The following is a 24659-nucleotide window of genomic DNA, read 5'->3' as shown; positions in this document are numbered from 1 at the left end:
TGAGAGGTGAAGCGCTTAAACACCGAATCTACACCGACCGGTGGATTAGTATTTGATTTCTGTGTGGACTGAGTACACTGAGCCTGGGGATTAGGCATCCCCCCCTCCCTTCTGATTGTTGAGGAGTCCTCATATGGAACATATCTGAAAGTCCTCGTTTTGTCCCGGGGCCTTGGCGGGTAAATCAACAACACGATGACAGTTACTGGCTCAGTAACAACCTTGGCACGATACAAATGTTTGGCTCAGTTTAGCTTTTGCAGCTGATCCAGATACAAATGTGCACAGACCAGCTCACGTATCACTGCTCTACACTATAACATAAATCAGTTTGTTTTACTGTGTGAGAAATAATTTACTACAACACAGTTAAACAGAAATACGACAATGTCGAGTTTTCTGGTGAATGCAGGTGATGAAATAGGAATTAAAGGTCCAGGAGAATGCAAAATATCAATTTAGTGGTTATTGCTTTAATGTATTTCTCTAATAGTGAGCAATTTGTCATAAATTAATCCAACAATATCTACAATTTTCCTCTTTAAAATAGGTTTTAGACATTATGTACACACAGTAATCCACTTGAGGTGAGCAAACATTTCTGTACAGCCTTCAATGTTTCATTTAAGTGTTTTAAAAACAACATAAAAATGCAGCAACTGTGAATTCAAGAGCTATATTGTGTTTGTGTATCAACTGTAACATCTGTTCATGTACAAAACCAAGCAGCGGTTCAGAAACCAATTCAAGTAGAAATGTGAAATCATATGTGATTGTGTTTGCATGTGACGAGAAGTAGCACACGCAGGACTGATCCTCCTTTAGACTCCACAGTGACACACCAGGGTCGAGAACATCTGTGGACTCTGTGTGTGTGTGTGTGTGATAGTACAGGCCAGTGTGAGACCGATTCCCACTCCTCAGGTGTACTCACACAGGTGACCACAGCCGGCAGGGCAGTGAGCGCTGCTTTTTAGCCAGTTCATGATGTGCTCCAGATGTCCGCCGTGGCTGCAGCCCTGACACCACACAAACAGGCCCTTCACCACATGGTGGCACACTGCACACACACTGGCACACTGGTGACACCTACAAAAAAAACAAAAAAACTCCAGTTAGTTTCCTCTTTGAAGTCTTTCCCTTCAGCTAAGCAAAGCTGGAGACACACTACACAACTTTCACAGACGTTACCGACAACCGAAAGACTGGGGATGACATGTTTAACGACTGTCTCTCGTGAGAGCGACCATGTCTACAAGAGCGACAGTTTAAAGCAGAGGTGTCAAACTCAATAGCAGAGAGGTCCATCTCCATCTGTCTTGCCGGATTTCCTCTGCTGTATTTCAGTAGTACAGCACAAAAAGTCCTGTAGTCACATGCTACTTGGCCAATAATTTGCTGCACTCAATTTGTACTAGATGTATAAAGCTAAAAGAGAGGACGCCAAATACAAATAACCCCCCTCTGGTTCCACATTTAATTTGTTTATTTATTTTTACTGGCGAGGTAACTTGGACTTATCAGTGAGCCAGTGGAAAAAAAAGCTGGAAAGACACAGCATAGTATTTCTGAATATGGCCAAATACGATTGCATGGTGGGCTGGATTTGGCCCGCAGGCCTTGAGTTTGACACCTGTGGTTTAAAGGGTAAACAAACACTGCCACCATTGTTTTGATATACTGTTGTCTACTGTTGTCTTCGTCTTATGACACTATTTCCTGTGTCCTCTCTACTCTTTTTCAGTGGCTGCCGGCAACACGTATTTATTTATATATTTGGGCAGACCGTGGCCAAGTGGAAAGGGAACTTGGCTTGTAACTGGAGGGTGCGCCGGTTCAATTCCCCACCAGGTCAAAGGGCTGGGGTACCCCTGAGCAAGGTACCCAACCCCCATTGCTCCCCGGGCACTACTCAGTGTGGCTGCCCACTGCTCCTAATTCTATGATGGGTTAAATACAGAGAAGTAACTTCCCTAAGGGGATTAATAAAGTATATGATTTAGATTTATTTGCAGTTTGGTGAGTCCAGAGTCGGCTCATGTTTGATAGACTATGACCGAGGTTGGGTGAGGTCTGTTACCGTCACACGCTTACAGATTTCTGTGCCGACTGTCCCCAACTAGTCCTGACTGGTGCAATCTTGTATCGTGTCCAAAACGAACATGACTGTGAACTTGAGAATAATAATCACACACGTATACGCTTCTCTCTAAAATAACACACAACAATGCAATATTCACACCTGTCGCAGATCCAGCCCTTGTTGTTCATCGGCCGCTTGCAGTTGCTGCAGTTGATGTGTAGTGTTGTCGAAGTCTGGTTCAGGCAGGTGATGGCGCTGCACGTGCTCAGCTTGATGACCTCGTTGGACACGTTCCACAACTCAAAGCGCTGCAGCAGGTCTATGTAGGACATGTACCAGTGCTCCTGGAAAAAAAGGAGACACATCTTCAGCTCACTGATTCCTCATTCATAGACATTATAATTCATTATAGCCTGTAATAGTTCTGTGATTATCTTTCACGTATTTTCATCCTACATTTAGTCAGTAGTGTAATTCTTTGGTGTACAGTCAAAGCTTTTTACAACACTGATTTTCTAACTGACCTGGGTGAGGTCATCAATCTCTTTGCGGATCCTGTCGCCCAAAACGATGAGCACAGTCACGGCCATCTGTACGTCGCCCTGCTCGGCGTAGTAGCTCAGCATCTCCCGCACTATGGGGCAGAAGAAGCTGGCAGGCAGGTGCGGGCTGAACAGCGGCTGGGAGATGGAGATGAGCGAAAAGGACTCGATGGGTGTCAGACAAGTGACCTCTGCCTCGTTGCCACTGACATGTGGGGAGTCGGCCTTGTCCTGTTGAAGGTGCTCAGGAGCTGAAGGGTTGTCCATGATCTCGTGGCGCAGTGGGAAGGCCTCCTGGGGCAGCGTGTACTCCTGCTCTTCTGTTGGGGAAAAGGGAACAGAGATATTATTAGACAAAACAATGCTGACCACAGAGGCATTAATAAATTGCAGGTACTGACATTAGCATACACACAAAAAGAGAACTTTCCCAAAATGATCTTTTTCTTTTTCAACCATGTTAAGGTTGTCCATAAACATGGCATCATTTCAAGAAATCTCACAGACTTTTCAGACTGGGACCCAGTTTCCAAAAACAGTTTGTGGCTCCTAAGAGTTGAAAAAGATACAAAACCTTTGCAGATTCTCCTTAACTTGTTCTCCTCTGTTTCCTCAAAAATGACACTGTGACTGACCTGTTTGGTTTTCATGTTCCATAGAGTAGAGGTCGTCGTCATCTAACTCTGCATCACCAAACATGTACTCAGCCTCACTGCCCTCCGTCTCCTCGTTTTCTGAAATTCAATATCGTGGTTAATATTTGTACAAAGTAATGAATATTGGAGCGGTAAACCCAAACACGCCGGGATCTAGTCAAAGTTAAGTTATGACTTCTAAATAAAGACCGTTCATATTTCTCACCTTCATTATTGTTGTTGATGTGTATGTTTCCAGGCTCCAGGTGGATGTTGTCCTGCCTGCTCTCACCTTTGCTGCGCTCCAGTCTGCTCTCTGTGCCAATCCCAGTGCCCATTTCCTTCATACTGAAGCTGAAAACATCATGGACATCAAAATTTGGCAGCAAATGATGTGTACTACCGTTTTCTAAAAAGGCATAAACAAAAAAGAATCCTCTACCTGTTCATCAAAGGCAAGGTGCCCAGTTTACTGAGGCTAAGGTTTAAACCGGGCGCGATGAGGTTTGCTGGGTCAGAGAACATGATTCGCAGCATGGTCCAAGTTGTAGAAACCTGTGATTTAAAAAAGAATATCCCTACACTTTCAGTATCACGATCAAATTAACCAGCCAAATAACTCATTGTTTACATTGGAAATAAAAAGAAATACGAGTGAAATGCTAATGAATATTGACAAAGCTGATAATTATCGATAAGAAATGAATTGTTTTTAGAAAAGTAATTAGTGTATCATAATCACAAAATTGCATTGATTTGCCTGACCTGAGGTCTTTTGAGCTCCCGCGCCACCTTGGCGTTGTGATCACACAGCTCAGCAAATGGTTTCCCACTGAGGAGGTAGAGTTGTGCCGTCTTGACAAACCAGTCCATTCGGTTACTGTCCAAGTCTGTCCCAAAGACGCTAAGAGCGCTGGACACGTGGGCAAACTGTTCTGTTGGATCAGCCTTCTTGAAGAAAAAGATTGGGTAGCGGCGGTCTCCTCCGGGGTAAGGCTTTCTGTTGGCATCGCCGCTGATCAGGCTCTCCTTAGCCGCAAAAGCCAAGTCACCGAACAGTCCAAAGCAGAGACCCTCGGGATTGGCCTTGTCCACAGGACGAGTGGCATCCTTGAACATGTGCTGGTACAGCGTACTGTCCTTGGAGCCAGAGAGCAGAAATTGCGGGTCATGCTGATGCCGCCACACAATACCAGTGGTCACATCTTTGTGTTCCTCAAAGGTAGCGAAGGGAATGAAGGGTCTACGGATGTCCCACACATAGATGTTATGGTCCACCATCATGGAGCAGGTGGCCAGATGATGCTTTCTCTCCGGCCGCCATTTGACTCGAGCCACTGAAGCGATCGTCTGGACACAGTAGATCTCTTTTGCCCTGTTAGTGGTCATGTCCCAAACTTTCACCATCTTGTCTCTGCCCCCTGTTGCCAGCCAGCCCCTAAAATAGAAAATGTTGGTTGTATGAGCCTAAATGAGTGATTAAAAAACTCATAACAACCATACAGCAAGGATATATTTGTAATTGTGTCATTTCTCTAACCTGTCATCAGGATGCCAGTCACAGCAGAACACAGGACCAGTATGAGCGGTAAACATTCGCTCATATCGGTCTGGACGCCTGATGTCCCACAGTTGGACGTTACCGTTCTCAAAGGACGCAGCAAATGTGAAATAGTCCTTCATACTAAACTGGACGTCCCTAACGCTTTCTGACTGACCTAGAGGAGAAGGTGCAGAGACAAAAATCAGGAAAAATGCATAGATCGATCATTTAAATTTATAGTAAATGTAAAGAAGAGTTAGATTTATGTCATACCAGAGAAAGTGCTGACGGATTCTTTCTTGCGCAGGTCAAAGCACTTCATGAAGCCATCCTGAGAGCCACTGAGCAACATGTAAGCCTCTGTGGGGTGGAAGCACACCTTGTTGACGGTGCGTTTGTGCTCGGTAAATAGCTGCTCCTGCTTGTTACGAGAAGGTTTCCCCAGGTTCCACGTGACCACCGCTCCGTTGGTAGCCGCTGTGGCGAGCAGGTTCTCTTCCATCTGGTGCCACATCACATCTGCACAGCTGAAGTTGAGGGAGGGTTTGCGGCCGACGCGCAGATTCAGCTTCTCCACAAACTGCTCCTCCTCCAGTGCGTAGATCTTGAAGATGTTGCGGCCCGCCACCACCACCTGCGCAGCATCACGGCACACGCTGATGGCGTTGGCGGGAGCGTCCAAGTGGCAGAACATTGTTCGGCCACTGATGGTATTGCTGCTGAGAGCTGTGGTGACCCGAGACATTTTCTCCATGTTGCTGGTGGTGACAAGATTTCTTTCTTGAAATGACAAACTCAAAAGCCACACACTCACTTCAAAAAACCCACCAGCAGGTGGCACTCTATATAGCAATATGAAGCATGCACCTCATGCAGTCCTTGGTGGTAAAGTGTAACAATCCATTTAATGAAGAGTATCATACACACGTTAACATGTCAGACACTTACTCGGAGTAGAACTGCTGGCCTCTTCAATATCTGCAGCAGCACAGAGGCCTCCTCATACGCTCCCATGAGAGCCACTTGCTAATTTGCTAGTGAAAGATGTGAGCAACACAGACTTTAAATAATATGTCAACAATTATACATTTTGCAGTATATCCATGGAGATCAGACAAACTTTTATACAGATTAGTGTAACCACACACATTTTTGTGGGGAAAAATACATTTCGGAAAAAATCATAATGTCAAGGTTTGGGAGACACCAAAACAATTATTTTTTAACATAACACAAAAGATGATTAATCAAAGAATGAATCGATTATTTACTGAATCGGTAGTTGCAGCCCTAATTTGCACCATAAAGTAGACATTTAAATCTGACCATACAATGACAAAGGTTGTATAATAGATCACGTGTTGTGCAGCCATACTGGTAAAACACAGAAGTCCACACTGAAATCTTCTGAGGGTTTGTTTGTTTTATTCACCTCCAGCCTCATAGCTGATTATTGTTGCTGCTCAGTGAATAAACACGTGAAGACATATTGAAAGTGATAGGAGTCCCAACAGTTTGAGAAAGTGTCTAACTTTGTGCGTAAACTCTACTCACATTGAAGAGAGGTAGGTGCTTTAATTCCTCACTATTACACTATACACTATAGCCAAACAAACCTCGGGTTCGTGCTTTGTTTTAGTTCGCCTTTCTCCATAAAAACACTGTTATGTGTGGACGAACTCTTTACTCCTGTGTGGCTGCAGCATAAACATGACGGCTAACGTGATGCTAATGCTAACGAGCTAACCTGGCTACCGAGCACTTTTTTTCCGCAGACGAAACGTGCACGACGCGGAGCTAAGTGTTTTTTTTTACGTGTGTGCCAAACAAGTGAGGAACTGTCGTGCATGTAGCGTTGTTATGTTAACGTATTTAGGAGGAAACGTGTATATCAAAGTATTCCAGGGCACAAACCTTGTGAAACTGTTGCTCGCTGTTTGCGCTACCGGAAGTAGCTTGTTCTGTAATCTCGCGGGAACTCAGTGCCGTATCATGGTTTTGCACGATATCAAGATATGACATGTTTTTCATAAATGCACACAGGACGACAGGTATGTTTTGTTTTAGGTGTCATTCTAACGAGGTTTAAACTTGTATAAACTGGATCAAATCTAGGTTTGTGTGGTTCATTCTTGTGATACTGGCGTCACTAATTCATGCACGTGTCTTTCGAAGTGATGACAGCGTGAACTCTCCCTGCTTTTCTCTCCTCAGTCATGAGTGCACTCTTTGCCTGTGAGGAACCAGCTGCGTGGAGGAGAGTGTATGAGAAGTACTGGGAAGTAGTGGAAGCTAAATCCAAAGCCAAAAAACCTGGAAAGCTGCTGAAGCTTGACAAGTGGTAATCCCATTTCCCCCACTTATCATAACTACACTTTTTTTTTTTTTTTTTACTGTAAGTACTGTGCAGAAATATTTAGGCATTAACAAAATAATACCAAGAACAGAAAATAACATCATATTAGTGTTTTATGACTGACTCTATGATGCTCTGTGGGGGCCACACCGTCCAATGCAGGGCTCTTTGGCTCATGCTGTAGAATTACATTTAAAACTGTTTAATCGTCTCCAAGAGGGTTCTGTGTAATGACACGAATCCAAACATCTACGATGCCTTAAACGTTTGCACAGTAGAGACAATCTGAGTGTTTCTTTCCTCCCCTAATCTGATATATAAACTGAGTTTTGTCAGCCTTGCAATGAGAATACAACACAGGTTACTGGTTCTAATGTGTGTGTATGTCTGTGGTCAGGTACCACGAGGAGCTGCCCGCACTCATTTCAGGCCGATCTGCCAAACATGTCAATCTGTCAGAGTTGGTGAAACTAATGGAGTGGAAGCTCACTGTAAGTAAAGTCTAGACCATAAACCAGTGTCGCGTTGTGTGTCCTTGACTGGGATCTATGTGCTTTTCTGCAGAGAGGGAAGTTCAGGCCCAGGCTGCAGCAGCTGGTGGCTTCCAACGGTGAGGAAACTGTAGAGGAATGTTCCAGAAAAGCCTTCAGCCTCCTGCCTGATGTGCAAGCAGCGATTGCAGAGCTCAGCTCCCTAAAAGGAGTCGGGCCAGCCACCGCTTCAGGTGAGCGCTGCATCTTTATTGTGTCTCTGAAATCACTATGTCAAACCTGCTTTCAGGCACGTTGATAGAGAAGTGCTTATACTGGTGGTCTGAGCGAGCGCCTGTATCTGCTCTCTGCTTAGCCAGGCTAAATTCACTTTCACTTTTTTGTTGCAGCTGTGTTGGCGGCAGGAGCTCCAGCGCAGACCGCGTTCATGTCCGATGAAGCCATGGAGAGCATCCCAGGACTGAAGCCCATCCAATACACAGCCAAACATTATGCCCTGTTCCTGGACAAGATGGTTGAGCGGACCAAAAAACTCAACAAAGGTGAGGGGAGGTATAGTGCTTACAATCAATATGCGTTTTCCTGTTTTTTTGAACTTTTGTACTCAGACAGGACAAGGCTCTTAAGTATATTCACTTTCTGCTTGTAAAAGTGTTGATTTAATGTAGTGTTTAGACACAGATGAATAGGAAAAAGACACGTTTAAGGCTCTCGATCTGTTGACTTGTGTCCACAATCCACATCATTTTTGCTGGCCCCCTCTCGTCCTCAGTGGATCCCCAGCAGGACTGGACACCCCACAGGCTGGAGCTGTGTTTGTGGGCGATGACCGTAGCGGCTCAGCAGCAGCTCCCGTTTGTAAAGGATGTTGATGTGAAAGAAAGAGGCGCAGACTCCGACACTGACCAGAGACCAACAAAGAGAATCAAAACAAGATAAAAATCCTATTTTTTCTTTAAATTTACAATGTGAATATTTGCCAATTTTTGTATTTTTCTAAAAATAATAAAGACCTGGATAAAGTGTTATTTTGATGAAGTAATTATTTGAGTAGTGGAAAATCCAAAGATACTGTAATAATAATGATGATATAGTGGTAAAACACACTTAAAAGCAATGGGATGTTGCCACAGTATTGTTCTTTATTTATATCGTTTCTAAATGAAAGCAAAGTACAATGAACAGTAAAAAATAAAACAAAATATATTCATATATATACAATATAAAATGGTTCCATTCAGAACATTTAAAAAGTACAATAGATTGTGAAGTAATTAATGAGGACTTTGATATAAATTACCCATATGTAAATTTTTTAGCTTTGCTTAAGTTACCTCATGACCATGAGAAAAATAGGTTCTGCTTTTTTTGTAAACGGCGTGTCGGTCCGATCTCTTTGTCGGGTCAGAGAGAGGTCGAACCTTCGTAGGCTTGGCACCATTTTGTCAAACACAAAGTAGGCAGCTCATGAGAAACTACCACAGCAGCACAGATATGACTTTGAGAGGGGATCAGGACCGTCGTTGAAACAAAACACCACGGGATATTTGCGTGACCTGGAGTGGCTCAGGCAGTATTTGTATTAACCCACAAAAAAAGAAAAATCTGTACCAAAGCTAGAAACTGGGGAAACTAAAGCGTGAAGGAGGTGAAAATCTGTGTCACACTCCTGTGAAACGTCTAGCTGTGGAAGATGGGAAGTGTGGAAATCACACGTTCTTTCATTTAAAGTTGGATCGAGATGCATGTTTTGGTTTTTGTGTCCGAGCTAATTTCACACCCTTTTCTACTGTACACACAATGACAGATGCATACCCAGTTTATAATCCAAACACATTTATAGAAGACCTTGAAATCCTCTGAACCGGCACTGCAAAGTGTGAGTTTCTGCACTGGTGAGCGAGCGTCCAGTGATTTGTTGTTAACACACTTTCCCAGAAAAATGCTCAGTCCCTGCAGTGACACTTATATGTAGCACTAAAAGGCAAACCTGGTCCAGGTGGGAGCAGCGACTGGACGCACAGTTGTTCTGCACTGCGGCTTTTTTTCCCCCTCTGTGTGTGATAGTGTATGTAGAATAAATCCTATAGCAAACAGCAAAGCAGCTTCTTCCTGCCCCGGTGATCAGACTTGGGCTTATATACCGTGTATATATATATATATATATATAAAAAGGCATTGGGCGTAACAGCACAATGGACTGGCGAAAAGGGGAGGTACAAAAGCATCACAGAATTATTATGGCAGTAGAGAATTATGGCACACAAGCACATGTCGGTCAACTACGATATAATGAGTGCAACGAAAAAGAAAAAAGAAGCCCACTTATTACAAAATGCAGGGACAGGAAACTGAGATTTCAGTCACATCAACAATGGATCATGTTTGGATGAGTTTGAAACTTTAAACGTGTCTATTGAAAGCAACCAAGGGGAGGATGTGGACTGCCGGCCCGCGTGTGATGGATGGCACGTTACTGACGGGCTGCTCCTGTGAAGCACTCACTCACAGGCCTCCCGCACTCTGTAAATGAACACGTCGCTCAAACACAGCGTAGTAATTAAGCATCATGCAACCTGTCAGAGCCACTTATCATTTAAAAAGGAAGTTATCCCCCGGTTTGTGGAGTCGAGTGTATCCTCGCAAACAGCCATGCATCATCATGACACCCGAGCACGTAGACTTCCCTTTTCCTCCCCACAAAACCAAAGCTATCGCAGGCAGGAGACGAGAGTCAGGCCGCGGTCACACACTGATCTCTCTGATCAGTAATGGCTGCCCCTGACTCAGGACCAGGAGACTTTGGCTTACAGGAACAAGTAATAAGCTATACTCCTGGAAACCTTCCCCAGACGTATCAGAGGCTTCTCATTTTCTCTCCCCCTCTTTTTCCCCAAAGCAGAATCTTCTTGTATGAATAACAAAGGTATTTGTTTTGAGGTTCAGGAGCAACAGCAATTCACAACCGTTTTCTGCATGTACCTCCACGTGCGCGCGCGGGGGGGGGCGGGGGGGGGGTTATTCACAGTTAATGTGTTGTACAAAAGCATAGCCGTTTACTAGCCCTTTTAACAACCCTTCTGGGTTCCTGTGAATCTTAACGTAAAGTGGCACATTAACCTCCACGCAGGCATCCTCTTTATTTACAGTACAGGCTAACAGGGGTATGTATGCATTATTCATCCACGTATCCTTGCTTTCCTAAGCACTGCACTCCCTTCTATTCCACCGAGGATACGATCCCTTCAGTTTTAATGTGTCTGAAAATGACTAGTTTTGGCCTATTTTGTACGGATTCCCTCGTTTAACGCGCGGTCTCCTGTTGCAGTTTAATGTGGAAGGTTGAGGACTGTATTTATGACCAACTATCAACATTGGCAGATGCATATTCCCCTCCGCTCAGGTAGCCAGTGGACATTCAAATGAATTATCGATCGAAAGAGTGAAACATGAGGAATAATAGCAGGAGTAAATGTCATTAAAAAGAAGAAGAAATGCTGTCCATAATTTGTTATTTGCAGAAGGACGAGGTGTCGAACAGTGACGCGTCAGCACAGCAGAGAGAGCCTGTAAGATTTCGGAAAAAACTAAAATAAAAGCTAGGTAGAAATATCTCAAACAGTCCAGGGTTGCAGTTTGTTTTTCTTTAACCTCACCTGTTAATAACTTATCATTTTTTGTCACACACACAAAAACATTAAAAGAAATGTACATAAAGCTACCAATATGCAGGTTTCAGGCCAATAAACATGTTTTCCCTTTTGCTTTTTTGCCCTCTCTTCTCTCTATGGCTTATTTTGTAAAGCACTAAAGATTTATAGAATCATTGGTGGTCACCTAACAAACCGGGTGAGGATCAGAGTCTTTAACAGGACAATCATAGCATTGATTTTTGCACCATTGAAACTTTTCTTTTGTTTTTTTTTTCTCCCTCTTCTTCACAGAGGAAGGAACACAAATAAATATACTCTTGGTTATGAACATACATAATATACACACATCCACTATCAAATCAACAACAAAAAAATGGGGGACAAATTAATAATTACACTCTTCTTCTTCTTCTTCTTCTTCTTCTTTATAGGTACATTCCTTTACAAAAGTATACAGTCCCTAAGAATGAGAAACTGAGGTATAGACTGGGCCTGACAGCGAAAGCCCCCCCCCCCCCCCCCATGCCCGCTGGGACACACGTATAGGACAGAGGTCAGGTGATGACACTCCCCAGTTCAGTCTGTCAGAGTGAGAACAGGCAGAGTCAAGTGTGTGTGTGTGTGTGTGTGTGTGTGTGTGTGTGTGTGTGTGTGTGTGTGTGTGTGTAGTGTCATCATCCACATTGGCCGACACAGAATCAGGCAGCGGCTGCTCTCAAAGACAAAGAGGAGATGTGTGTGTGTGCGCGCGTGTGTGTGTGTGCGTGCGTGCGTGTGTGTGTGTGTGTGTGTCCTTGTCTCGCTGAGCCACAGAGAATGACATGGCATAATTTACACGGTGCAAGTTAGAAAGCGTCGACTCACTGCAGCGACGACAATCCAGGAAAGTCTGTGGCGTTTTTTTTCCGTTACTGTCGCTCCTTAAAATTAGAATGTATCCATGTGAAGTATGTCTCTGTGTCCACAGTGCAGGTATAATAATGTAATTCAAGATGACAGTCTCTAACCTTAAGGTACTTCATGATGATGATGATGATGATGGCAGAAACCACATTGTATTTTGTCTGGATATATATAAAAAAAAAACAAAAAAAAAAAAACTTAATTTAAAGCTATTTTCCTTCATTCGTCTCACACCTGCTCTGGGAAGGAACTTAATAACGTGTTTGCAATCAAAGCAAATAAATCTGACCGTTCAGCCGGAAAACTCGACACCCTGCAGCTCTAATCGAAGAAAACTAGTTCTGTTAGTTTTGTTTTTTTGTGCCAGCAATTCTGGAAATAAACCCTCACCACCAGAAACAACTCAACACAAAACAAAACAAATCACCTCTGTGAATTACTGCAGGAAATCAAAAATTCATACCCACAAATATTTCATTGGTGCTTCTGTGTTTTTTTTGTTTATTGCTGCCATCGGAAACAAGTGTGCTCTTCCAGAAATCCTTAAATCTGGCCATGCAGCACTCTCTCTCACACACACACACACACACACACACACACACAATTTAGAAATGGTGTTAGTTGTTTAAGGCGTCCTAACCTCTCGTCTCACGTCGTTAACCCAGACTGTTCACACGTGAGCTCGTTCCATGTACGAGAGACTGAATGCAAATGAAATGACACTGAGTGAACGGTATAATGTGGACGACGCGGTTTCTACGTGATTTCTGTATAGAATTATAAAAAAGATATTGCTCCTCCAAAGTGATGTGAGGAGCGGTCACCTGTACTTGTTGCTACTTGTAATCCCTCTTTAATAAAAGAGACGTATTTCTTTGATTTGCAAAGTATCTGTAAAAAAGGATTCTTGGTTTTTTTTTTAGTTTGAATGACGTCACATCGCCTCATTTGGGTCTAAGTTGAGAGGAAATGGCACGGTTGAAAAAGAGAACCTTTGTTTGGAGTAGAAGTCAGGTGTGTGTGTGTGTGTGTGTGTGTGTGTGTGGAGGAGAGCTTTGGGGAGAAGGGGGGAGAGCATCGTCAGGGAGGAGGAGGGATCTGTACTCCCAGGAGCTCGTACGCAAAGATGTTCCAGAAGATGGCAAAGAGGAGGAAGGTGATGAAGGAGAAGACAATGACCCACCAGGAGCACTGCTTCTGCAGACTCTCCTCGTAGCTGCGCAGGATCAGGAGCCCCATGCTGATGCCGACCACGGCCCCCGACAGGTGAGCCATGAAGCTGGGCTGAGGCCCCGAGGACGGCAGCGGCGGCGAGAAGCGGAGCCAGACCGCGCGGCCTACTTCTGAACTCACTGAGGAGGAGGAGGAGGAGGAGGAGGAGGAGGAGGAGTGAAGGGAGACAGAAGACAGACTGAGTGTGAGGACATGTCTATAGCATGGAGTCATGACAGTAGTTATGAAGAGAATGTAAAGAAGCTGCATACATATTGTAACGAGGTGGCTCATTGACTTGCATTCAAACCCCCGGTGTCTGACGGCTATTTCGTCTTATACTTCCTAGGCTTCATTCTTCAAACTGGAAGACTAAGTTCATTTGTATGAACAGTCTATGGTTGAATGGGATGCATGAATGTGACTGCATTGTAGAACGAATGCTGTCACGTGTTAACTTCTGAATCGTTGACGAACAAATGCTAATTCCGTTTTCATTTGAAAAGAGAGTATCCCCCTCTAAGACAGAGAAAGGAGGTTTTATATGCAGACTTGCTGTGCTCTCAGTTTGGGGGCGGGCAGGCTCGGGCACAGATGGATGGAACATATTGTTCACTCATGAAAGTCACAGTGTATCAGTCCTCGTGTTGAGGGAAGAGGACAAGCTGAGATACTCAGATGATCTGAAAACAAAGCAACACGGCCAGTCTCTCTTTAGATAACTAACTTAGATAGTGTGTTAACCTTCAGCTAACTTAATTACTCACATGTTCTTATACGCACAACTGGTGTTCAATAAAAACAGTCAAAATTTAGGATAAATGTTCCCTCAGTAGATACCAAGGCGCTGGGCCTTTGGTTCGGCCCCTTAACTTAAACTCAAAGAATCTAAGATGGTCGGTCACTTACAGTTCGCTACATCCTTCATTTTCAAGACCAAAACAACTCAAAGTTAAACATCCAGTCAAATTTCCAATGCATAGTTGATCATTTCTTTGTCTTTATACATTTTTCAGTTGAGAATTCCAGGATTTCACTCCAACAACAGAAGTAAACATTCGCTTTAAGGTGCTTTAAATAAATCAAATCTCCTTCTCTGACTTTCATCGTCCGACGTGAACAAAAAACAACTTTCAAACGTTCTCTCATTCAGACGCCGGACACTTGTCCGACTGTGATGGAGCGTCTATTTCCAACGAGGGCACTTTAAATTCATCCTAAAGAGCAGCAGCAGCAGCGTGGGGAGGAGGAGGAGGAGGACACAATATAATAATGTGGAGAACTCACTGCAGACCAGTGCCAGAATCATGCGGAGCAGCTTGTAGGGGCAGCGCATCCCGGCCCAGTTCTGCAACACAAAGTGTCTCATTAGCACAGACAATCATGACACAAGCGTTACACATATGAGTATATTAACAGCTTGGCAAAGAAGCACTTCTGCTATCGGTGAGCTGGGAATCATAATCCATATCCATAATAGAGAGGAGGCTGCACTTACACCAGACAGAGAGGCAATTATACACCTGCCTGCTCTCCTCTGACTCCAGCCCAGTGGCACTCTATTAATTAGAGCTAAGATCATTTAACAGATGGGAGAATGGGCCAATAAATAGCCCTTGTAATTCTTTAGAAAGAACAATGGCATCCCGACTTAAAATAACACATTTACTTGCCAGGATGAATAATTGCTGGAGTCATGTTCCTCCTTAAGTCCCCGCACACGTCACTGTTTGTGTAATCACCACACTCACTAACAGCGGATAGAGACGTGGACGGCAGTGATGTCGGAATAAAAACCCTGCCACCACTTTGTGTTTGGAACAAGCAGGGGAGTGGAAGTGCTCCTGGTGTTGACACAGTATTTCTTCAGATAAATTAGTAATGGCACGAAAGAGAGGAGGAAGAGGAGGAGGAGGAGGAGGAGGAGGAGGAGGAGGAGGAGGCCTGACTGTGAGCGGTGTATGATGGGATGTCCCCGCTCTCCGATGGGAGCCAATTTACGTCCTAACTCACAGGAAGAAGGACAAGCTGTGACCAGAGGACGGTCAAATGCAGATGTTGTTACCACGTTTGCTGACATCTGATGAGTGTGTGTGTGTGTGTGTGTTCAGGTGTTTCTAATGTTGTGGGGACCGTCACATTATGGGGGTAAAAAGCAAGTCACATAAATGACTGCATTTGAAGGTGATGACGTCAGTAGTAATTATGGTTAAGTCTCCAGGAAATGAATGGAGGTCAATGCAATGTCCTCTCAAGTCATGTAAACCAGCGTGTGTGTGTGAGTGTTTTGAAATATCAGTGTTTATGGCCATTAAACTGCCTTCATTTAAGACATTATTGCCAAAGTGTTGCCGCTGTGATGTAAAGTGTCACCAGATTACACCGGAGCACTAATAGTGTCCATGTAAATGCTGACACTACAACACGCAGAGGAAGGGAAGCTGTACGAAGCACCGAGTTTGAAAAAAGCTTCAAACTGCAGAACTCGACTTCTTTGGCAAACGTCAGCGATAAGAATGAAAGTTTGGTTTTTTGTTTTTTTTAATCAGATGTATAATGCCGCCTTGAGAGCTGCAGAGAATGTGAAAGGTGTTTCGCCTCAAACACACACTCACACAGCATCATCGAGGGAGTTCAGTGTGTTTCAATGTGGGTTTGACCCCATAAAAAAACCACAATATTTAATAAAAGAGTCTGAAGTGAAAGAGAAAAGGACATTTGGAAACATGAGCCACGGGAGGAGTCGTCCTCACGCTCTGCTGCTCGTCGACAACCTTGAGCAGACGCATCTTTGCTGCACTGATGACGAGATAAGACGTGACATTGTTCCTAAAAAACTGCTGTGCAATGGAAAGTATTTATCACACTGATGATGATGATGATGAGGATGAGGAGGATGATGGAAAAAGTTCATCAAAACCTCCAAACAAAACAAGAGAAGATGAAGAAGAGTGAGGACATTTCATCTCTAAATGAAAACAGTTTTCGTGACAATGAATATGGTGATGATGACGAGGACGAGGAGGATAAAGGCAGTTACCATGACGACGTTGGCCAGATGTGCTGAGCACAGAGCGTAGACCCCCCCGGAGCCTCCCACCACTGGAGCACGCATGTCTGTGATGGACACTGTCAGCGAACCTGCAGGGAGAGAGAGGGAGAGAGAGGGAGAGAGAGGGAGAGACAGAGATTTTAGGCTTTTCAACAGAGAACAGCGAGTGCATGCAAAGCAGGATGTGTGTGTGTGTGTGTGTGTGTATATACATAAATACTTGTATTGATACCTTTGTTTGGACCTTTTCTGGCATAACTATTGACCTTACCAGGACAAGTATTCCTCATGAAGAACCAGAACCCCCTTTCTGTGCTTCATTTAGGACTAAGATCTAATTTTGTGGTTGGGTTAAGGGTTCAGGGCTGTCCAAACTCTTTTTAACGAGGGCCATATTTGATCATGTCATAAATGGAAATGGAAACAAATCTAAGCCGCGCATGCAGGAGTGAAAAAACGTCCATAAATACTACATTACACATCCCAAGCTGCGGGCCGTACAACATCTCACCCAGGGCCGTGATTGGCCTGCGGGCCGTAGGTTTGGAAACCCCTGGGTTAAGGTTAGGGTTATAGTTGGGTTTAAGTTAAGGGTTAGGCATTTAGTGACGGTTTGGGGCTATAAGTCCATGAGATTCCTCACTAGGAATGCTGCACAGGTGCATGTGCGTGTGTGTGCGTGTGTGTGTGTGTGTGTGTTTCAGGACGGACAGCATTTTCGAGCAGAGCCGGGACAAACAAAGATAAAGTCTGATTACTCATCACAAAGCAGCACAAGTCACCTTCCTCTGAGCACTTTTCTAAAAGCGTGTGTGTGTGTGTGTGTGTGTGTGTACTGTGTGTGTGTGTGTGTACTGTGTGTATTCAGCGGACGCTGACGTGTTCTTCTCCATCCATTCAGAGCACATGACACAGTGATGCAGACGTGTCTGTTCTGTGCTCATGTGTCAACAATGAAACACGTTTCATCTCAAAACAGTTCGAGGTCGTTCAGCCTCAGTGCGGCGCACTCTTGGTATAACACACAACTCCTTATATGGACATGCAGGGGATGTGTGTTTATAGGTCACATATTCAGGCTACACAGGAGTAGTGATGATTGTGCAGAAGTCACAACATAGATAAGTGAAAATCAGCCAATCTGATTTTGAATTTTTTTTTTTTTAGTACTTTTTGCTCAGGTGTGTTTATATCAGGGTTGTCAAACATAAGGTCCGGTCCGGTTCGATATACCATACTTGTCAGTTGAAATTGCACTTATTTTTCATCGTATTTCCAGTTGTTCATCATATATTTTGTAAAAAGATACTTCATTAAATGTCAAACCAAGGGAAACATTTAGAGGTCTTGTTTCTAGGTTATTATGCTATTATTTTACTGGTCCAGCCCACGTCAGATCAAATTGCGCTGACTAAAATGAGTTTGACACCCCTGGTTTATATACAGTAGTTGGTGAAAATTAAAAATCATCACATTGCCTGTAGGATAAAAAAAGGATAGTCTTTATCGCACATTCTTATACATTTTAACAAGTAAAGGGGGTAAAAAGCGCCTAAATGCTCTAAAAAGAAGACACTAAACAATGACAGAGTCGTGCTTGTATAATCCGGAACACCTGATGCTGCGTGAGCCGCAGCAGTGACAACAATCACAGTTTTTGGCAAGGACAGCGTCAGCCACTGCTAATTATGCAAATGAGCTGATAAGGGAAGTGGAGGAAGTGGAGGAAGTGGAGAGGGCCCAATAAAACTAAACTGCCTCTTTTTTAATTACAGCTGGAGTCACGTGTCACATCCATAATGCGTGTTATGACAGTCGTGTCTCGTGCGTACGCGGGACGGCGACCGAGTAAACACGGTCCTTTAAAGAACGCCTCGATGATGATGATGATGATGATGATAATCCCTGAAAGACGGATGATAATCAGACTCATCCGTCTCCTCGCTCTGACACCTACAGGCCATTTGGATGTGGATTTATGAGGTTTGTGCTTCAGCCAAAAAAAAAGGAGATTTTTTAATAGTTCCACAGAATTGCAATTACACGGTGTCGTGTACAGTATGTGCTCTCTGATCTCTTCAAAGTAAAAGACATTTAAATTGGAGCAGCTTTCTCTTTTCACGCTTTATTTATTTATTACTTCCCTTCATTAGTGGGAAGACATATTAATGAAGAAGGGGCAAAAAATAATAAGTGAGTGGAGTGAATATATTATATAAGACACAGAATTTCAAAGTAAAAGTGCTTGTCGGGATATGGAATGATGTATACGTCACAATAAAAGCATATCAATCAAGCAAAATAAATCTCAAAAGTATAAAAGTAAATGTGATTAAAGCTTACACATATGTAGTTTAATGTTGAGACAACGTCGGAGACACATGCAGCAACGTTACGGCAGAAAAGTGATGACATGGTGACTCTGTTTCTACTGGACTGGCAGGTTCACTTTATGTCTTTGTGATCTTTTGAGAGTATCTGATATTTGTCACGCATCCAAAAAGTCAGCGTCACCGAAAAAAGTACCAAAAGTTACCGATGCAGCGCGGTGTTCGTCGCAGCCTCTGGAAAGTCCCATTAAAAATTATAGCTCAAACTGTTTTTACGGGATTTCCAACCCTACCTTTAAGTGGTGGGCCGCATTTAATCGACTATGGGTCTGCATGTGGCCCGTGGGCCGCCAGTTTGTCACCTCACTCTACATATTTGAAAGGCAGAGATATTCAGCTGCAACATTCACCTATAGACGTTGCTAAATCCTACACACCGTACCTTAAAGCCATGCTAAAACTGACACTTTTCAGGGATGTGACACCTGCGTGTGAGGGTGAGGATGAGGAGACACTGAGACCCCGGGGCTCAGAGGAAGAGACGAGCTCCACAGGGAGGAAACAAACAGCTCTCCCCTCGTGCTAACTCCTCACTTTGGTGAGAGGCTGCAGAATACAGTATGAATATTAATCAGAGCTGTCATGTGGACCCGTCTGCTCAGGAGGGATTTAAGATTTAGGATTGTGGCACTCAGCAGCGAGGTGTGTGATTATGTCGGTGCTGAGCCGACATCCTCCATCTCATGCACATTATTTATTGTCTGCTGTCCCAAAGACATCGTCAACATCCTCAAATGCTCAGAGTGCGGCCGCGGTGACGACGGTTTGTGTACGAGAACGAGTCAGACGTCGTTGTCTCTCTGTCAAACTGAAACTTCCTACACCGTTACACGGTTACTCCAGGCAGCACTTCTCTACAATCAGGAAGGGTTGGTAATGTCACAGTAAAAAAAAGATTACAGTATTTTTAATTATAATTCATTTGTTTTAAATTTTAATTAATTGTCATTAAATGTAATTAAATTTCATTTAATTTAATAAAAACTTTTTTTTTTAATACAATCATTTGTAAATTTCACAGTATTTCAAAGTAAAACATTTTTTATTTGAAACTATATAGTCCACAATAAAATCATATTTATGGTGCAAAATTAATCTTTAATCAGATAAAGCAGAATCAAAAAATAAACAAACATGCAATTAAACACATTTACTGATGTGATCAATATAACCTTAATTATTGTAAAAATAAACATAAAAATTGTTTTCGCGATAACACGTGGTGGGCCGCAGGAAATTCATTGGGGAGCCACTTGTGGCCTGCAGGCCGCATGTTTGAGACCTCTGATTTAAAAGATGTTTAAGCTAAAAAAACAAAAAACAAAAGGTAACACGGTTTCATATGTGACGATATCAGAACACCTTAGGTCATGCTTTACATAAAAAGATCAAGCTTTTGTGTGAATAGATTTCTCTTATATTCATGACTTTTAAACCTTTTATGATGCTGTGCCTTTAACTCTTTGGTCAACCTTGGTTGTTTTTAAATGCGCTCCAGAAATAAAGTCGACCTGACTAAACTAACTAACTAACTAACTAACTAACTAACTAAACTAAACTAAACGCTGGTGGACAAAAAAAGCTGCACAACCCATAACCTGAAAGTTGACATAAAGCTTGAAGCATGAAGCGAGTCCCGCGATAATTCTGTTTAAAATCTGTTTATCTTTGTGCAAACGATCACCGTGGTAACACGCCACAATGCTCTTACTGTACTGACCTGTGACACAGACAGGTAGAAGTGTAGATGGTGTAAGACTGTCGCCTGTGAAGGTCCAGGTCTCTCTCTCTCTCTCTGTCTCTCTCTCTGTATGTCTGTACACACTTGCCTGAGATGATGTGTCTTGTGTGCATTAAATCTCGCGTCCACGTGTATGTGCTACAGTCAGCACTCGTGTCATCACTGCACTCCTGCCTCCGTCTCTCTCCCTGCTAATAAAGCGGGGAAATGCCTGATCAGATTTATTTACCGAGCTCGACCGAGAGGAGATGGACACTGATTAGAAAAGTGGGTGCGTGGGCACATGAGTAACGGGCGACGCACACGACGCAACAGGAGCTGCAATCTTGCAATCAGAGCTCAATCTTTTATCTGAAAACACTGAAGTCACAATGTTTATTTTGAAACGAATTTACCCTGACACTCTACCTTTTTCTCTTATTATTATTATATCAGCTACATATGTATGAGCAGCAGTGGGATTTATTGACTGCAGAGACAGTTTCATGGTTGTGTTTACAGCCGGCTCTGCTGCGCACTTTAAATCCATTACATGGCGCTGGAGTTTTTAACCATCCAAGAATATCACAGTAAACACTGCAGTGATTTACTGCTTATTTCAATGAATTAAAATGCAAATGCATTTTGGAAATACGTTTATTTTGTACCCATTTGGGGACACGAGTAGGGACGGGACGATACAATTTCCCCTCGGGGATGAATAAAGTATTCTATTCTATTCTATACCAGTTTTTTGTGTCTGATACCGATATCACAAACTCGAGTATAGCTACTGATACCGATACTAGTCCGATACACTCGTTTTTAGCTGTTAGCAACACATTTGTGCCGAGTCATTTCAAAGACATAATTCTACAACTGTGTAAGAAATATTTTTGTAATAAACATGACTCAGCTAAAATGCTTCAAATGACCGATACTGACTGATACTGATTCCCATCCCTGGACATGAGCATAGAGTTTATAGTAAACATGGAAACATCTGAGTGCCTCAACCATCCATCACATGGTCTTTGGTCTACTCTACAGTCTTGATGAACTATAATAGTGCTGTCAGAACCCGGCCTACGTCATTCAGACAGAAAGAGATAAGACAAATATCACCTTCTAAAGAGTATTCTATGAAGTATTGACCAGTCCTCATCCAATCTAATATCGATACTACGCTGTTGTGCCCTGGTGGAATGAAAACCATCATCACGCGACAGCAAAGACGACACAGATGACACTTTCACTCCCGTGTCGAGGAGCAGATATACACGACTTCAGTAAAAGGAAAACACGCATCCAGACGTGTCGACGTGACATCAATCAGAAACTCTCTGGTCTAGACGTGAAAAAACAAAGAAAAAACAACAACAACACGATTCCAGCGTCTGAGAGAACGGATAATTCATCGATTTTGCACCGTAAACACATCTTGCCCTCGGTTCCCTCTGCTTTATTCAAACTGTTTTCTGTCCTTTCCATATGTACCACATGGGGGGCAGGAATTATGATGATACTTATGTTATGTGTGTGTGTGTGTGTGTGTGTGTGTGTGTGGCATTGAGAAAAATCAATAATCCCCATAACTCACATCCTCACAGTGGAGAGAGGAAATTGCATCGGCACAGCAGCAGCAGCAGCAGCACAGCAGCAGCAGCAGCAGCAGCAGCAGCAGCAGCAGCAGCAGCAGCAGCAGCAGCAGCAGCAGCAGCAGCAGCAGCAGCAGCAGCAGCAGCAGCGATCTGCATGAATCCCATCTAATCTCATCGTGAGTGTATGTAATAGACCTCATGGTTCTCAAAGTGAAAATCACAAATACTGCTCGACTGTCTATTATACCAAAAAAAACCACACTAATAAATAATAAATAAAAATCAAGTTTGTTCAAATACCATTGGTGCGAAATCACCACAATCGCCAATTAGTGAACGTTCAATCCAAGATGGCGGCTTTCCTGTTGGTTTTAGAGCAAAGGTCTTTCTGTGTTTTGTTCATGTACATTAAACCTGATGCTCAGGCCAACCCGTTTTTGGGGGCGGAGCAGTTATTGGCCCCTCCCATTTCCAATTTTCACCGAACGAATTTACGCACCTTGTGTTTGAACCCTGATGATTTGACTCGACCAGTGTGTACAAGTATATGTGAGGAAGAGGAGGATGAAGAGGGAGCAAATGATCTTATTGGGAATAACTGACGGCACTGTATTTTAACGTTAATGACGGCGTTACTTCGAGAGCTCAGTGTTTCCTCAGGTGCTACTTGAACCACTGCAATAGACTTCATCTAAAGTGTAAAACTCCAAGATTACAGACGTCACCGCCGCCCCCTTCTTCTAACTATGTGACGAAAAAGGCAGAAAAATCACTTCCTGCGTTCAAGGTTATAAAGCGACAGGCGAGCAGAACCATTAAACTCACCACGAGATGGAAAACAAAGCCAAACAACAACCTCGCTCTCACTCTGAGACACTGTTGCCTCCTTACAAACACAGATGAGAACAGTGATGCGAGGCCTTCACGGAGGCGGAAACTCGAGGAAGAAGAAAATATTCCTCATCACTGCTGCAGAGGGTTTTTTAAGAGGAAGTGGGGCTTTCGTATAACTCAGGAAGAGTTAATTGTACGGGGTGAGACAGAAGGGTTGAGAATTATTATAATCACACTGGCAGGCTCTGCGACGCACCAAGGTCACCCTGCATCCTCGGCACTCTCACTTCAGCTCAGCGCAGCACATCAGAAACAGAGAAGCAGACCATTCAATTCATTTAAACACAAAGGTTTGCAAGCATCTGCAGCTGTATATCCTCCATTTAACCAGGTAACAAAAGTCTCATTGAGGCTGAAATCTCTTTTTCAAGAGAGATCTGGCCAAGACAGCAGCATCAGTACACTTTAAAGTTACATCATGAGAACAGACAACATGGAAAAATACAAGCAAACAGGCCACTCATCATTAGATCTCAGTTTGAGCAGCGACATCCATCAAGAGAACGCTTTTCTCAGTCCTTTCAAAGACGTCGCAGGACGACGGAGACCATGAAACGTTTCTAAAGTGGATTCGACTGCTACAAATAAACCTGGACCGCACAAACACCATCACACGACTTCGGCTTCTCACTGGATGCAGAGCGGGATGAGCGGCGACGCGTTAAAAGAAAAGAAGAAACAGAGAGGTGGTGAGGGAAGCTGCAGTGTTTGGACCTTTAAACAAAGAGTTGCCTTCATCTAATTCATGTTATTTTTGAAAACGTTTTAAACAGCCACGCGGTTGGTGTAGTGGTTCGCACTCTTGCCTTTGCAGCAAGAAGATCCGGGGGTTTGCGACGCGGTTCTCCGGTTTCCACTCACGGATCCAAAAAACATGCAGATTTGAGGATAAGGCTAATTGGACTGGTGACCTGTCCAGGGTGTATCACGCCTTTCGCCCTATGTCAGCTGGGATTGGCACCAGTGACTCCCATGTGGAGGATAAAGCGTTAGAAGATGAAGAGGTGGATCAACCATTTGCTTTTTCATTGTACAGTAAGGTTGGCAGAAATGTGACCTCACAATCACGGCCACATATACTCCACCAACAGGCCTTCAAAGTAAAAGCATAAAGTAAAAGATAAATGTGTGACACAACTCTTACCAGGTTCACCTGGAGTCTATCAAAGCAACGTGTTGAAGATCAACAACTCAACCCCCGTGCTTTAAGTGAGGCTGATGCATCCTGACACACGCTGGAGTTTTGATCTACATCTCTGCCTCATTAACAGAGTTTGGCTGCTGATGTCGCTGATGCTTTGTCAAAGTGTGACAGTTTATGTGACTCAAGGGGGAAAAAAGACAGAGAATAGAAACATGATCACAACAATCACAACCATCTGCTTTTGTTCTGAAAAAAAGGCGAGGAAGTGGAACTTTCTGTGGCAAAAATCAAAGTAAACCTTGACTTGACTTCTTTCATTTAAAGTGTGTCAAGATTAAAAAACACCAAACATATAGCAGACGACACTTTGCATTACTGTAATTACGGCAACGTTTGATTATTACGGTAATTTCACTCACTCTGTTTCAGGAAGCTGGAGA

General features: G+C 43.4%; 3 protein-coding genes across 5 annotated transcripts in view; 1 reads left to right on the top strand and 2 right to left on the bottom strand.

The window, feature by feature from the left end:
- Positions 1–453: 453 nt before the first annotated feature.
- On the bottom strand, positions 454–6776 carry wdr24 (WD repeat domain 24). Its single transcript, XM_058621675.1, has 11 exons — positions 6718–6776; positions 5752–5837; positions 5077–5561; positions 4801–4978; positions 4026–4698; positions 3703–3815; positions 3487–3614; positions 3261–3359; positions 2608–2945; positions 2243–2427; positions 454–1089 (listed from the first exon to the last, which is right to left on the bottom strand). Exons 3-11 carry the CDS (start codon positions 5555–5557, stop codon positions 921–923), a joined length of 2364 nt encoding a protein of 787 aa, XP_058477658.1. The 5' UTR covers positions 5558–5561; positions 5752–5837; positions 6718–6776; the 3' UTR covers positions 454–920.
- Positions 6165–8678, top strand: zgc:112496 (uncharacterized protein LOC541336 homolog). 3 transcript variants are annotated; one of them, XM_058621677.1, is made up of 6 exons: positions 6165–6368; positions 7018–7144; positions 7557–7650; positions 7724–7883; positions 8040–8192; positions 8423–8678. In XM_058621677.1, the coding sequence occupies exons 2-6, from the start codon at positions 7020–7022 to the stop codon at positions 8587–8589; spliced, it is 699 nt and encodes a 232-aa protein (XP_058477660.1). In that variant the 5' UTR covers positions 6165–6368; positions 7018–7019; the 3' UTR covers positions 8590–8678. The 3 variants fall into 3 exon arrangements, with proteins under 3 accessions (XP_058477660.1, XP_058477662.1, XP_058477659.1); XM_058621679.1 differs by lacking the exon at positions 6165–6368 and adding an exon at positions 6730–6854 and having other exon boundaries at positions 8040–8202; XM_058621676.1 differs by lacking the exon at positions 6165–6368 and adding an exon at positions 6731–6854.
- Positions 8679–13111: 4433 nt separating this feature from the next.
- The window catches only part of rhbdl1 (rhomboid, veinlet-like 1 (Drosophila)), a 40577-nt gene continuing 29029 nt past the window's right edge, over positions 13112–24659 (bottom strand). The window contains exons 6-8 of the mRNA XM_058621608.1: positions 16459–16559; positions 14706–14766; positions 13112–13558 (exon numbers count right to left, since the gene is read on the bottom strand). Coding sequence (XP_058477591.1) covers positions 13287–13558; positions 14706–14766; positions 16459–16559 — 434 coding nt within the window. The 3' untranslated portion in view covers positions 13112–13286. The remainder of the gene's footprint in view (positions 13559–14705; positions 14767–16458; positions 16560–24659) is intronic.

The sequence above is a fragment of the Solea solea genome, chromosome 21 (genome assembly GCF_958295425.1).
Source record: "Solea solea chromosome 21, fSolSol10.1, whole genome shotgun sequence".
Taxonomy (NCBI): Eukaryota; Metazoa; Chordata; class Actinopteri; order Pleuronectiformes; family Soleidae; genus Solea; species Solea solea.
The sequence above is the reverse complement of the archived record's forward strand: the minus strand, read 5'-3'. Positions and strand labels throughout refer to the sequence as shown.